The sequence below is a fragment of the Microcaecilia unicolor genome, chromosome 3 (genome assembly GCF_901765095.1).
Source record: "Microcaecilia unicolor chromosome 3, aMicUni1.1, whole genome shotgun sequence".
Taxonomy (NCBI): domain Eukaryota; kingdom Metazoa; phylum Chordata; class Amphibia; order Gymnophiona; family Siphonopidae; genus Microcaecilia; species Microcaecilia unicolor.
In genome coordinates, this window is record NC_044033.1 from 525,261,996 (window position 1) to 525,276,544 (window position 14,549).

The 14,549-nt window shown below is 45.1% G+C and overlaps 1 protein-coding gene across 1 annotated transcript in view; it reads right to left on the minus strand.

The window, feature by feature from the left end:
• The window catches only part of SEC63 (SEC63 homolog, protein translocation regulator), a 200,299-nt gene that overhangs the window by 126,246 nt on the left and 59,504 nt on the right, over positions 1–14,549 (minus strand). Inside the window, exons 7-8 of the mRNA XM_030199182.1 lie at positions 9,714–9,764; positions 2,266–2,374 (exon numbers count right to left, since the gene is read on the minus strand). Coding sequence (XP_030055042.1) covers positions 2,266–2,374; positions 9,714–9,764 — 160 coding nt within the window. The remainder of the gene's footprint in view (positions 1–2,265; positions 2,375–9,713; positions 9,765–14,549) is intronic.

Below are 14,549 nucleotides of genomic sequence, written 5' to 3' on the forward strand. Positions count from 1 at the left end.
TAACTTCATGGAGTGTCTCCTAGTCTTCAGAACTAAACAAACTGATCCACATTCACCCGTTTTACTCCAATCTAGATTTTGAAGACCGTCCGTTCGCCAAGCTAAAGAGCCCTAACCTCTCAAACCTTGTCGTATAAGAGGAATTCCACCCCCGTAATCATTTTGATCGCCCTTCTTGAACCTTTTCTAATTCCCCTATTTCTCTTTAGAGATACAGCAACCAGTATTGCACATAATACTCAAGGCGAGTTTGCGCCATGGAGTGATACAAAAGCACTATAATTTCTATTCTTTTGGTAATAATTTATAACGTTGTTTGCTTCTTTGCTATTGCTGCACACTGGGAAGTATGTCCCATCATAATGTATATTGGACTTCAGAATAGCCACTTCAGGATTTCCAATATTTCAGAAGCAAAAGGCAGTAACATAGTAGATGACGGCAGAGAAAGACCTCTACGGTCCATCAAGTCTGCCCAACAAGATAAACTCGTATGTGCTACTTTATATTTATACCTGACCTTGATTTGTATCTACCATTTTCAGGGCACAGACTGTAGAAGTCTGCCCAGCACTAGCCCTGCCTCCCAACCACCGGTGCTGCCACCCAATCTCTGCTAAGCTTCTGAGGATCCATTTCTTCTGAACAGGATTCCTTTATGTTTATCCCACTTACTTTTGAATTCCATTACCGTTTTCATCTCCACCACCTCCCGTGGGAGGGCATTCCAAGCATCCACTACTCTCTCTGTGAAAAAAATACTTCCTGACATTTTTCTTGAGTCTGCCCCCCTTCAATCTCATTTCATGTCCTCTAGTTCTACCGCCTTCCCGTCTCCGGAAAAGGTTTATTCACGGATTAATACCTTTCAAATATTTGAACATCTGTATCATATCACCCCTGTTTCTCCTTTCCTCCAGGGTATACATGTTCAGGTCAGCACGTCTCTCCTCATACGTCTTGTAACGCAAATCCCATACCATTTTTGTAGCTTTTCTTTGCACCGCTTCAATTCTTTTTACATCCTTAGCAAGATACGGCCTCCAAAACTGAACACAATACTCCAGGTTGGGCCTCACCAACGACTTATACAGGGGCATCAACACCTCCTTTCTTCTGCAGGTCACACCTCTCTATATACAGCCTAGCAACAATCTGGCTACGGCCATCGCCTTGTCACACTGTTTCGTCGCCTTCAGATCCTCAGATACTATCACCCCAAGATCCCTCTTCCTGCCTGTACATATCAGACTCTCACCGCCTAACACATACGTCTCCCGTGGATTTGTACTCCCTAAGTGCATCACTTTGCATTTAATTTTAATTGCCAAACATTAGACCATTCTTCTAGCTTCTGCAAATCCTTTTTCATGTTTTCCATTAGGTTCATTAGAGAATCCAAACACAACATGTTTTTTTTTATTTATTTATTGCATTTGTATCCCACATTTTCCCACCTATTTGCAGGCTCAATGTGGCTTACATAGTTTTGTTTTTCCCCCATCTTCCCACAAATCAGCCAGAAAAGACTTACTTCCTTCTGCCACTGCAGGGCAGTATACTACCTGAATGTAGTTCTCATTCAGTTACAAATGAAGAGACATTGGATAAATCTAAAATTTGTATTATTAGGAAAATGATCATTATGCTAACTGTCTATGCTACTAATTGCTCCAACCACAGGAAGAAGCAACTTAAAAATGCAAGGAACACAAATGTATGTAACTTCATAAAGGAGACGAGTTCTTCAGTTACTAAGTTGCACATGTTTTTTTATGGTACAAAGAAAAGAAAAAGTAGAAATGAACACAGACCAGTAACCAAAGCACCAGCCACCAAGTTATGAAGTGACTCCAAGGAAAATGAGGAACACAGACTAAACAGGAATGGTGGTATCATTAAAATGCTCAACTAGTCATACAGGACTCACTTTTCACTGAATACCAGAACCTAAGATTACCAACGCCATTAATTCTGCAACAATCCTGCCAGAAATTGTTCTATCAGAATATTTTCAATATGCGTATTCTAATTTAAGCCTGATTTTAGCAAAACACAAAATAATAACCATCTCTTAATGCATAAACTGATTTCCCAGAGCAATGCATTTATGCAAAATACATAAAATTAAACGAAAGAAACCACAAGTTCACCCTCCCATTGGAATTTGAAAACTCTTCTATATAAGTACTTCAAATTGAATATAAAGAAGATAGGCAAGGCACAGAGCTGCTGGCTCTTTCCTAAAGCAATCTCAATACTTACGTTTCAAGTCCATATTTCGAGTCTTATAGACAAAATATGTATAAATCTGTGTTGTACGTATGAGAATCTGGTCTCCACTGTAGCGAATTGATCGATACCACCAGGAACCCTAAGGGATTGTTAACGAAAAAGTCACAATAAGAACTGTAACAGCAATCTTCATAAGTCACATTTTTATGTTACTCAAGTTCATGATGTACTTGGCATCTGGCTTACTGGTGTTTTCATCTACAGACCCCAACTCATTGTCCTCAAAAGGTAGAAAACAGGGGTCTAGGCACTCTATTCATTTAGAGACCTTTTTTTCACCCTGCCAGATCCAACTCAAGTGTCAGGCACAGAGAATAAGAAATTAGAATTGTGATACTAATCTCTGGCCTTTGAAATCCAGACAGCTCTGGTTTCTTGGACATCACATACTTATATTTGGTCTAAGAACCTACTTCATCTGTATATTTATATTAACTGTTATTGCCAGGGCAATCCGGTATAAACAAATTTAAAAAATCTACATACATTATCGTTTTCTTATTCAGTGTTTTCCTAAGCTGCAACCCTCCTACAATATCACCTCCAGGTTCCATTCTCCCTGGATCATTCTCCCACCAGCTCAGCTTGAACCCCAAACCTCAACAAGTTCAACCCCCAAGACCTCTGACCCTTCTGCAGAGTGGACACCTCCCAATGTTCTCTGTCCCATGGTTCCTTCTTTCTCCCCTTACCCCAGTGGCGTAGCAAGGGCGGGGCGTGCATCCGTCCACCCCCCCCCCCCCGGCGCAGCGCCTCCCCCCCAACACGGTCCCCACCTGTCTACGAGCTCCATCCATCTGCAGCGCTGCTGTAAAAATCACTTCGTCAGCCCTTCCCTCACTCACTGTATCCCGCCCTTGAGGAAATAGGAAGTTACATCAGAGGGCGGGACACAGTGAGTGAGGGAAGGGCCGACGAAGCGATTTTTACAGCAGCGCTGCAGATGGATGGAGCTTGTAGACAGGTGGGGACCGTGTCGGGGTGGTGCTATGCCGGTAGGGGGGGGGGGGTCCACGCCGGTGGGGGGGTGTCATGTTGGTTTGCACCTGGGGGGGCTGCAGCGGCGATCCGCCCCGGGTGGCAGCCGCCCCCGCTACGCCACTGCCTTACCCCATCCCCTTTCTCTGCTCCCCTGTTCTTTCTCCCCAACTCCCAGAAGGATCTCGCCTCTGTCACCCGGCTCTCTGCTTCATTCCCTTGTGCTATCTTCCCGTCCTCAGGTACACACACCCAGCTTGCTCTGAGCCCTCCCCTTCTCAAAATACATATCTCCAGGTTGCACCCTATTTACCCTTCTCATGCTGACTGGGCAGTCCTGCTTCTCCTAGTCTGCCACGTCCTCCTCTTTTGCTGCCCTTACATTTCTTATTTGAACCACATGAGTGTAAGGGGTCCCAGAAGGTTCAAAACAACAGTATGGTCCAGGGCAAGATGACAACACAGTTTGGTGTAGAGCTGATCTTTTCCTCCTCTTGCTATGATCAGTACAGGTTGTGGGGGGGGGGGGGGGGGGGGGGGGGGGAATGAAGGGACAGAGGGGATGGAAGAGCTATACAAACTGTGATGGCGGCTGCTTTTGCCTCTCAGTCTTGAATTCCCTAGGAGTTACCTGTGGACTTCAGTGAGCAGAGCCAGTACATCTAGAGTACTCCAAATACCTCTTATTAAGCCAGCCAAGCAGTCTTTCTGCTCTCCAGAATTTCTATATCTACATTTCCAATCCTCTCTGACTTTCTCTTACATTCTCAACTTATCTTAATTTTAATCAAGAATTTTAATACTTCACAGTATACTCCAACAACATATAAGAAAGCAAAAATCATAAAGAAAAATTAGGTCTTACCTGATAATTTTCTTTCCATTACTCCTTCCTACTATTCCAAAACCTGTGGGATAGTTGTTTTCATCAACCCGTAGGTGGCGATAGAGAACTGAAAACTAAGCTAGGACACATCTCTACTGGCATCCAGTCCAGCTCCTCAGTATTTACATAGACAATCAGTAAAGTGAAATTCAAAACACAACAACCTTAAACAACTCACTAACCAGACGAGCAAACAGTCATCTCTAGACACCTTGAAGACAATAAGATATGCAGAAAGTACCATGAAATGTGACAGTCGTTATTTTACCCATTACTTTGCACCAACTAAACATCTCAGAAACCTCGGGCGGGCCTCTGGAATAGTGGCAAGGACTAATGGAAATAAAATTAATCAAGTAAGACCTAATTTCTCCTTCCATTCCGTAGCTTCCCAATACTACAGAACCTGTGGGATGTTTAAAAGCAATCCCTACAGTGGATGAGATCCTGATGCCACTGCCCTGAAGACCAAAGCCCCAAAACTGGCTTCCGAGTGAACTGCAACATCCACCCTGTAGTGCTTGGCAAAGGTATACAGCATCGACCATGCCGCTGCTTTGCAAATATCTAGAGACAGTAAGGAAGTCTCAGCCCAGGATGTCGCTGTATGCCTCATAGAATGCGTCCACAAGGCATAAGAACATAAAAGTAGCCATACTGGATCAGACCAGTGGTCCATCTAGCCCAGAATGCATCCACAAGGCATAAGAACATAAGAGTAGCCATACTGGATCAGACCAGTGGTCCATCTAGCCCAGTATCCAAACAGTGGCCAAGCCAGATCACAAGTTCCTGGAAGAAACCCAAATCGTGGCAACACTCCATACTACAAATTCCAGGGCAAGCAGTTGTTTCCCATGTCTGTCTCACTAGCAGACTATGGACTTTTCCTCCAGGAATTTGTCCAAACTTTTTTTTTAACCTTTTATTTATTAACTAGTAAAAAAGGCCCGTTTCTGACACAAATGAAACGGGCGCTAGAAAGGTTTTCCTCAGAGTGTGTATGTTTGAGAGTGCATGAGAGTGACTGTGTGAGAGAGTGAATGTGCGAGTGTGTGACAGAGAGTGAGAGAGACTGGGTGCGAGTGAGTCTGTGAGAGAGAGACTGTGTGTGAGAATGAGGCAGCCCAGCGAAAGTCAAGTATTGGGGCACTGTTTCTCTTCCCACTATGACAGTACATTAGTGCTCCGCACTGAAAAGGAAGAGCTTTTGAATCCTACTCCGAAGGGTCTAACTCTTCTGGGTAAGTTTTCTGCTGGCTATTATCTCTTGAGGGGACGCTCGCTAGGTTAAATGCGACGGATGGAAGGGGGGGGATCTGCACCTCGGACGGAAGGGGCGGGGCACTGCACTTCGGACAGAAAGGGGGGTGCCCTTCACCTCAGACGGAAGGAGAGGGAGGGAAGGAGGGGGTCATGGAACGTGGAACCCCCCCCCCACACACACACACACACTCTATCACACTCTATCTCTGTGTCACACACACTCTCTCTCTCTCACACACAGTCTTTCACTCTCTGTGTCTCACTGTCAAACACACTCTCTTACACACACACGGTCTGGAATTTACGACACGCCTTCTGCTGCCTGACCACCTGGCGAAAAGGCTCGGCCTGCTCCGGAGGGAGTGCACCAACCAAGCTAGACAGCTGCCTCACCGAGTTCCGCAAGTGTACGCTCATGAACAGCTGGTAAGACTGGATACAGGCGGCGAGCATAGCGGCCTGATATGTCTTTCTCCCAAAAGAATCTAAGGTCTTAGCTTCTCTGCCTGGGGGCGCCGAGGCATAGTCCCCAGTACTCTTGGTTCTTTTGAGGGCGGAGTCCACCACCATGGAATTGTGGAATACCTGAGACTTCATCAACCCAGGTTCACCGTAGATCCGATACTGGGAATCAGCTTTCTTTGGGTTCACAGGGGAACGACCAGTTTCGCATAAGGACTTCTTTCAGTACCTTATGTAGAGGAGCCGTCACAGCCTCCTTAGGTGGAGGAGGATAGTCCAGGACCCTCAAAAGCATCTCAGCCCTGTGCTCATCCTCAACCTCCATAGGGAATGGAATAGCTGTAACCATTTCCCAGACAAAAGATGTAAAAGAGAGACTCTAAGGAGGAGACAGACAGTCTCCTTTCAGGTGGAGGGGAAGGTTCAGAAGGAACCCCATACGATTCATCAGAAGAAAAGTATCTGGGATCTTCCTCTGACTCCCACGAACGCTCCTCTTCAGTATCGGATAGTACCTCTCTAAGAGAACTCCGAAACTGAGCCTGCCTCGACACCAAGGATCGACGTCCTCGATGGCGATGTCAAGAGGCCGACGCCCGCATGGACTGCGGCGAAGCTTCCTCCACCGATGTCGAAGGGGAGTCGACCTAGGTGGCAAGGGGCACCGAGGACGGAGACTTCACTGCAGGTGAAGGGCCAGACAACGCTGCAGCAGACGGTATGGAAGGCGCACGCACTCCCAACACCTAAGCAGACTGGCGCAGCAGTCCTTCCAGAAGCTCTGGAAGTAGGGCCTGGATGTGCTCATCGAGAGCCGCCATCAGAGAAGGCTGCGGGGGTCGGTGGAACAGCCAGTGGCAGAATCTGCTGAGGTTCAGGTGCAGGTAACGGGCTGCTAAGAGACCGGCGCATTGGCACCTCCTGTATAGACAGAGAGTGATCCTCTCGGTGCCAATGCTTCTCGGGTGCCGAATCTCTCGACGGCCCGGAGCTCCCGGTACCGTGTGTCAAAGGAGATCGATGACAGTGCTTCTTTGCCTTTGCTCGATGCCCGTCATCGAGACTCCTCGGTACCGGCGAGGAATCCTCATGTCTCCTGGGGGTCAGGTCAGATGATGGTCGGTCCCGGGGGGCCTGCATAGCAGGCGAACTCGAGGCAGGTGGAAACCCACTCGATGCAAAACTGCTCCCAGTGCGACTTGGTCTCTCAGCTGTCATTACCTCTGCCCCTGACGTTGATGCATCCCTCAATGTTGACGCTGACGACCTCGGTACCGATGTCAACATCGAAGGACCAGACCGAGTCCCAAAAAGTTTCTCTCGTTGGGTTCTCGAGCTACTTGGGTCCGTTTCTTCATACGAAGATACAGATTACAAGCAGCTGGGCTGTGGTTGGGCCCAAGGCACTGGATACACCAGGAATGGGTATCGGTACCTGAGATGGTCTGGTTGCACCGAGTACAACGTTTGAAGCCGCTGAGTGTCCTCAATGACATGAAAGGAAAAACGGCCTCAGCAAAATTAGAGGTCTCGATTGTGCCAAAATAAAAACGGCACAAAAAGGGGAGAAAACCTGACCGAGCGGCCATGCAAAAACAAACAATTTCTACAGACTCATGAATACATCCAAAACTTTTTTATTTTCACATTTCCATCTTCCAGGCAGGGAGGAGGAACGGAGCAGAAGGAGAGAACAAGGCTGGATTATGTGTCCCTGCGGTAAAACAGCAGTAAAAGGTAGGCATCTGTTTTTCCATGGGTAAAGAGATTACTATCACTCCGATGGGGCGAGGAAATAATTACAGTTTGCGCCTGCAGTAAAACATGGAAACTTTTTGCCGTAACTGCAGCTACTCGCTCCCATGTCATTTTCTACTACATACTGAAGGTAAGGTGACCCTGCACAATAAAGCCAGCATGGAACAGGGCCGCCGAGAGAGGGAGACAGGGGGGACAAAATTCCGGCACCGCAGTCCCCAATCTTACCCACCCTCGGCTCAGTTAACCATCCATTGGGCCGGGCCCCCTGCATTGAAATCATCACAGCGCCTCACCTGTAACCTCGCTCCGTGACTGAAAGCGCAGCAGCAGCAGATCGGATTCGCCTCCCTTCGGGCCTTCCCTCCCTGTGTCCTGCCCTCGTCTGATGTAATTCCGCGAGGCCGGGACACAGGGAGTGAAGGCCTGAAGGGAGGCGAATCCGATCTGCCACTGCTGCGCTTCCAGTCATGGAGCAAGGTGACAGGTTGGGTGCTGTGATGATTTCAATACAGGGGGCCTGGCCCAGTGGCAGACGGAGGGGAACGAGTGGGGACTGTGGCTCAGCGGCCTGGGGGGGCAGCAGCTACGACCTTGGGGGGGCGGGGCCCCGGGCCCAGCCCAGTCTCTCGGTGGCCCTGGCATGGAACAGGCACAAGAATAGAGAACCTGGATTTAACTAATGCCTTTTTTAGTAACAGATCTAGGCAAGTTATACATAGTAGGTATTTTCCCATCCCAGAAGGCTTACAATCTAAGCCTGCACCTGAGGCAATGGAAGTTAAGTGACTGGCCCAAGATCAAAGGATAACGATAAGATAAGGCTCTCAAAGCTTTATAATACAATAGCATAAGATTTTTTTCTGGCCCAAGCTGCACTGCATATCATCACCCAATTAGGGAGGGCTACATATTCTGTTTGTCCTTTGAGAAATGTAAATACATAAATGGCATAATACTGTTCTTAACTAGAAGTCTGATACCAAAGCTCAGAGTGGAGGAGTAGCCTAGTGATTAGTGCAGCAGACTTTGATCTTGGGGAACTAGGTTCAATTACCACTGCAGCTCCTTATGACTCTGGGCAAGTTAACCCTCCATTGCCCCTGGTACAAAATAAGTACCTGAATATATGTAAACCGCTTTGAATGTAGTTGCAAAAACCTCAGAAAGGCGGTATATCAAGTCCCATTTCCCTTTCCCCCTTTCCCTTATGACACCACAGTATCAGAAGTGAGTCGTATCGGGCAATCAAGCCATTGTGACATCACTGATGAGGTTGGCTCTTATTGGTGGAATGAGTGGAGGAGTAGCCTAGTGGTTAGTGCAGCAGACTCTGATTCTGGGGAACTGGGGTCGATTCCCACTACAGCTCCTTGTGACTCTGGGCAAGTTATTTAACCCTCCATTGCCCCAGGTACAAAATAAGTACCTGAATATATGTAAACCGCTTTGAATGTAGTTGCAAAAACCTCAGAAAGGGTGTATATCAAGTCCCATTTCCCTTTCCCTATTTGAGATTCTACATGGAATGTTGCTATTCCGCTTGCAACATTCCATGTAGAAGCCTGCCCTTGCAGCTCACCAATGTGGCTGCACAGGCTTCTGTTTCTGTGAGTCTGACGTCCTGCACGTACGTATGTCAGACTCACAGGACCTCAGACTCACAGAAACAGAAGCCTACATGGCTGCATTGCTGATCTGTAAGGGCAGGCGAGGAGTAGCCTAGTGGTTAGTGCAGTAGACTTTGATCCTGGGGAACTGAGTTCAATTCCCACTGCAGCTCCTTGTGACTCTGGGCAAGTCACTTAACCCTCCATTGCCCCTGGTACAAAATAAGTACCTGTATATACTATGTAAACTGTTTTGAATGTAGTTGCAAAAACCACAGAAAGACAGTATATCAAGTCCCATTCCCTTTGCATGATCAGAAGGGAATTAAATACAAAATTAAGCCACGCAGCCAGATAGCTACCATCCGGAATACTAGTGGTAAAATATGTAGAAAATTTTGGTTTTAACAAAATAAATAAATTTTAAAAGCCTGACATCTGGAAAGGATATTACTCACCACGACAACTGGAAGGATAACCATAAATGCCAATCCATAAACAAGCAAAACCTACAGCAACATAAGAGGAATAATTAGTACAGCTACAGATATATGCTGGAATGATCTGAACCATCTAAATAACTGTAGATGTATTTTACATTTGTTTTAGGGCTTTAGTGGTCACAGAACGACCCTATAAGAAAAGGAACCAAAAATCAAAAGGCAGATGTCTCATAACATCCAGAAGGACAACACAAAGCAGGAAACATAAGAAATAAAAACAAATAATTAATTAAAGATAGCACCACTACTTTCAAAAAATATATTTAAAAAACAGCTATATAAAAATTAATATATGATGAGTCATTCTCATATCCCAAAACAATAACATATGTTAAAATTTTAAACATGGCTATGTTTTGCCATAAGGCTACATCAAGAATATCAGATTTTATTTATTAGGATTTATTTACCATCTTTTTGAAGGAATTCAAGGCGGTATATAGCAAGAAAGTCAAACATAAGCAACAGACAATTACAGCAGCAAAAATATTCAAAACAACAAAGTATGGCATAATATGCTATATTACACTGTCATTCATAGTTGAATCCTGGCAATCCTACCATATATATTATTACAACTAAATGTTAATATTTGTAATCTCGATACTTTTCCTATTATGAGGAAAAAGACCTCAGTGGCTCTCACAGGTTCCAAATTGGGATATGTGGAATTACTTCACACTGACACCATCACTCCCTGAAAATGGCAGCTACAAATCAACGTCAGGTATGCATATAAAGTAGCACATATGAGTTTATCTTGTTGGGCAGACTGGATGGGCCGTACAGGTCTTTTTCTGCTGTCACTTACTATGTTACTATGTTACACAGCACAGAAACAGTACTACTCACTCTCCTAGCCAAATTCAAACAGGAAATAGCAATAGGCAACAACATCCTCCTCCTCCAATTCGACATGTCTAGTGCATTCGATATGGTAAACCATAATATATTAATAAGATTACTCGACAAGTTCGGGATTGGTGGCAACATACTTAGCTGGATCAAGGGTTTCCTAACCACAAGAACATATCAAGTAAAATCAAACTCAAACCTATCATCACCGTGGAAAGCAGACTGTGGAGTACCACAAGGATCACCGCTATCACCGATCCTCTTCAACCTAATGATGACCCCACTAGCCAAGACCTTATCCAACCAAGGCCTTAACCCTTTCATATATGCAGACGATGTCACCATATACATTCCTTACAAACCTACACTGACTGAAATCGCTAACGAAATCAAGACCAGCTTGAACATCATGGACTCTTGGGCAAATGCATTTCAACTAAAACTCAACAAAGAAAAAACACACTGTCTCATCCTTTCATCCCAACACAGCACGAACAACCCCACAACTACCAACACCCCAGACTACACCCTCCCTATCTCAGACAGTCTGAAAATCCTTGGCGTTACAATGGATCGCAACTTAACACTTGAGAGCCAAGTGAAATCCACAACAAAGAAAATGTTCCACTCAATGTGGAAACTCAAATGTGTGAAATAATTCTTCCCAAGGGAAACATTTCGCAACCTGATACAATCAATGGTACTAAGCCATGTAGACTACTGCAATGGAATTTATGCAGGATGCAAAGAACAAACCTTAAAGAAACTTCAGACCACTCAAAACACAGCAGCAAGGCTCATTTTTGGAAAAACACGATTTGAAAGTGCAAAACCCCTCAGCGAAAAACTACACTGGCGCCTAATCAAAGAATGCATTGCTTTCAAAATCTGTACTGTGGTTCACAAAATTATCTACGGTGAAGCACCGGGATACATGACAGACCTGATCGACCTACCAACCAGAAACACAACCGAATCAACACGAACGTACCTAAATATGCACTACCCAAGCTGCAAAGGACTCAAATACAAATCAACTTAATACGCATCCAGTTTTTCCTACATCAGCACACAACTATGGAACACACTGTCAAAAGCCTTGAAAACTATGTACGACCACTTACACTTCAGGAAATCACTAAAAACTCACCTGTTTAAAAAGGCATACCCTACCGATCCAACATAAATGCCTGATCTCCGCTACACAACAACACTAAAGTTCATAATGGATATTACACAACTCTTCCGTTGTGTGTTTCCTTTATGTGGTCCTACCACATGAACCTTATCCTACCACAACATCACTTTGTATTTGTTTACTCCGGAGTCTGCAAACACTGCTCCGATACTATGTAAGCCACATTGAGCCTACAAATAGGTGGGAAAATGTGGGATACAATGTAAAAAATAAATCACTGGTCTAACAACCCTCCCAAATTTTTGTATAATTCCCTGCTACAATCATGTATATAAATTTTAATTTTATTTTAACCACCTTATTTAATAAATTACAACTTCTCTCTCCTCGTACCATCTATGAGACTTTTTTTATAATGTTCTTTTGTCTCATGCATACACAGTTTCTGCTTTTGTCACACCTAGAATTAATCCGCACTGAACCCTGGAATTTGAATCAAGACTTCTAAAACATTTCACTCTCAAAGCATTGTGTTCTATTAATTCTTTTTTTTTTTTTTATTTGTAAGAAGTCTTTATTATCAAGTGAAACATATCATAGAATACATTGCACAAGCAACTAGAAAGTACTGTTCTATGGCTAGTACAAATAATCTTCTAATACTTCCTATATTACAATAATCAACAGTTTCAACTTTCAAATATTAACATCACCGAACTTCAAAATTTTTTATTGATTTTTCACGTTTAACAATTCCCTCCTCCTACTCCCTCCCAAAGGACACAGCTGGCCACTAACAGTGTTCTCATGCTCTCATCATATATGTTAAACTGACAGGGCTTCAGATGGGACATTTTTCCAAACTGATTTCCATTTTCCCAATTGATGCTTGCGCTCGGCCATTAATCTCTCCATTTCGCACACATACCACAATTTGTTAAGCCACTTTGCTACCGGGGGAACTCCCTCGTGCTGCCAGTGAGAGGCCACAACCACTCTTGCTGTTCCCACCACATGTTTCACCAGTATCTGTTTGCATGTCGCTAGACCTGCAATCCGGGCAGAGAACAGAAACACTTCAGGAGTCCATGGGATTGTACATCTCAGCCAGTTCTGCAGCCTAAAGTGGACCGCCCTCCAGAATGCTCAGATTTTGACACAGCCCCACCATATGTGCCCCAATGAGGCTTTATGGCCACACCTCCTCCAACACTTGCCCGAGGACGACGGAAACATCCTCTGCAAACGGGCAGGCCCAAGGTACCACCTATATAGTACTTTCACTGCGTTCTCCTGCATGGGGACATGAGTCGACACCCCCACTACACTTCTTTCTATTCTCTCCCATTCAGTTTCTCCCAAGCTCACTCCCAATTCCCTTTCCCAGCTGTTCCTGTGCTCACTACGACATGGTGATTGCTTACTTATGAGAAGGTATAGGTCGCTGATCAAACCACGAGAGGAAGAAAACTTCTCACACATCTCTACTAACTCTAATGTTTGACGCTGCATCACCTCTCGCACCGCTTTAGTCTGGAGAAAGTGTGATAATTGACAGTATGCAAATTCACCTCCTTCCACCCCTGGGTACCTATCCTTCAAAGCATTAAAAGACGAGTCCCCATCAAACATCTGACCCCATTTTTGCACCCCTACCTCGTACCATTTGGTGAAGATCCCCTTTGTAGTACCTGGCAAAAATAGAGGATCAAATGCTATGGAAGTATTCCGGGTCAGTATGCATTGTCTCCTAGGGAATAAACTGTCCCAGTAATAGAGTGTTACCGCTATGGAGGGGCAGGCTCGCTCCTCCAAGATTCTAAAGGACTTCGGCAGCCACATAAGTGCACTCAACGGCGTCTCACCCATGGAATGTTGTTCAATGTGCACCCACTGTCGATCCGGGTATTCCTGATGCCATTCAAGTGCAGCCTTCCCCTGCGCTGCCCTGTAATACCAGGCGAAATTGGGTACCCCCAGCTCCCCCATCTTCCGCACCTTATACAACAGTGACCTCGCTAGCCTTGGATGCTTTCCTGCCCAGACGAACCACACTAACTTGTCTTGTAGAGAAGCTATAAATCGCCTGGGTATCATCACAGGCAGCACCTGAAACAGGTACAGCAAGCGAGGTAATATATTCATTTTGAGAAGGGCTATTCTCCCAAACCATGAAAGTCCCAGGTCTTCCCAACCTCTAGGTCCTCCCCAATAATTTTGCCTAAACCTTTATAGTTGGCATTAAAGAGTTCCGAGTACTCCCCAGTCAAATTGACTCCTAGGTACCTGATTTGTTTATAAGCCCATTGGAAGGGAGAGGAATTCTTTAGGGATTCCACCACGTCCTCCGGGAGTGTCACATTCAAGGCCTCTGATTTCGCCATGTTGACCTTGAATCCCGACACTTTGAATCCTGACACTGCAGAGTATTCCTCTATTAGCTTAGCAGAGTTTAAAAAGGGGTTGGACGGATTCCTAAAGGACAAGTCCATAAACCGCTACTAAACGGACTTGGAAAAATCCAAAATTCCAGGAATAACATGTATAGAATGTTTGTACGTTTGGGAAGCTTGCCAGGTGCCCTTGGCCTGGATTGGCCGCTGTCGTGGACAGGATGCTGGGCTCGATGGACCCTTGGTCTTTTCCCAGTATGGCATTACTTATGTACTTATGTACTTATTATGCGCTCAAGATGTGGAAAAGTAGATAAAGGCCTAGATATCAACAGCAGAACGTCGACAGCGAATAGGGCCATTTTGTGAATTCTATCTGCTATTCTGACTCCCGAGATGTTAGGA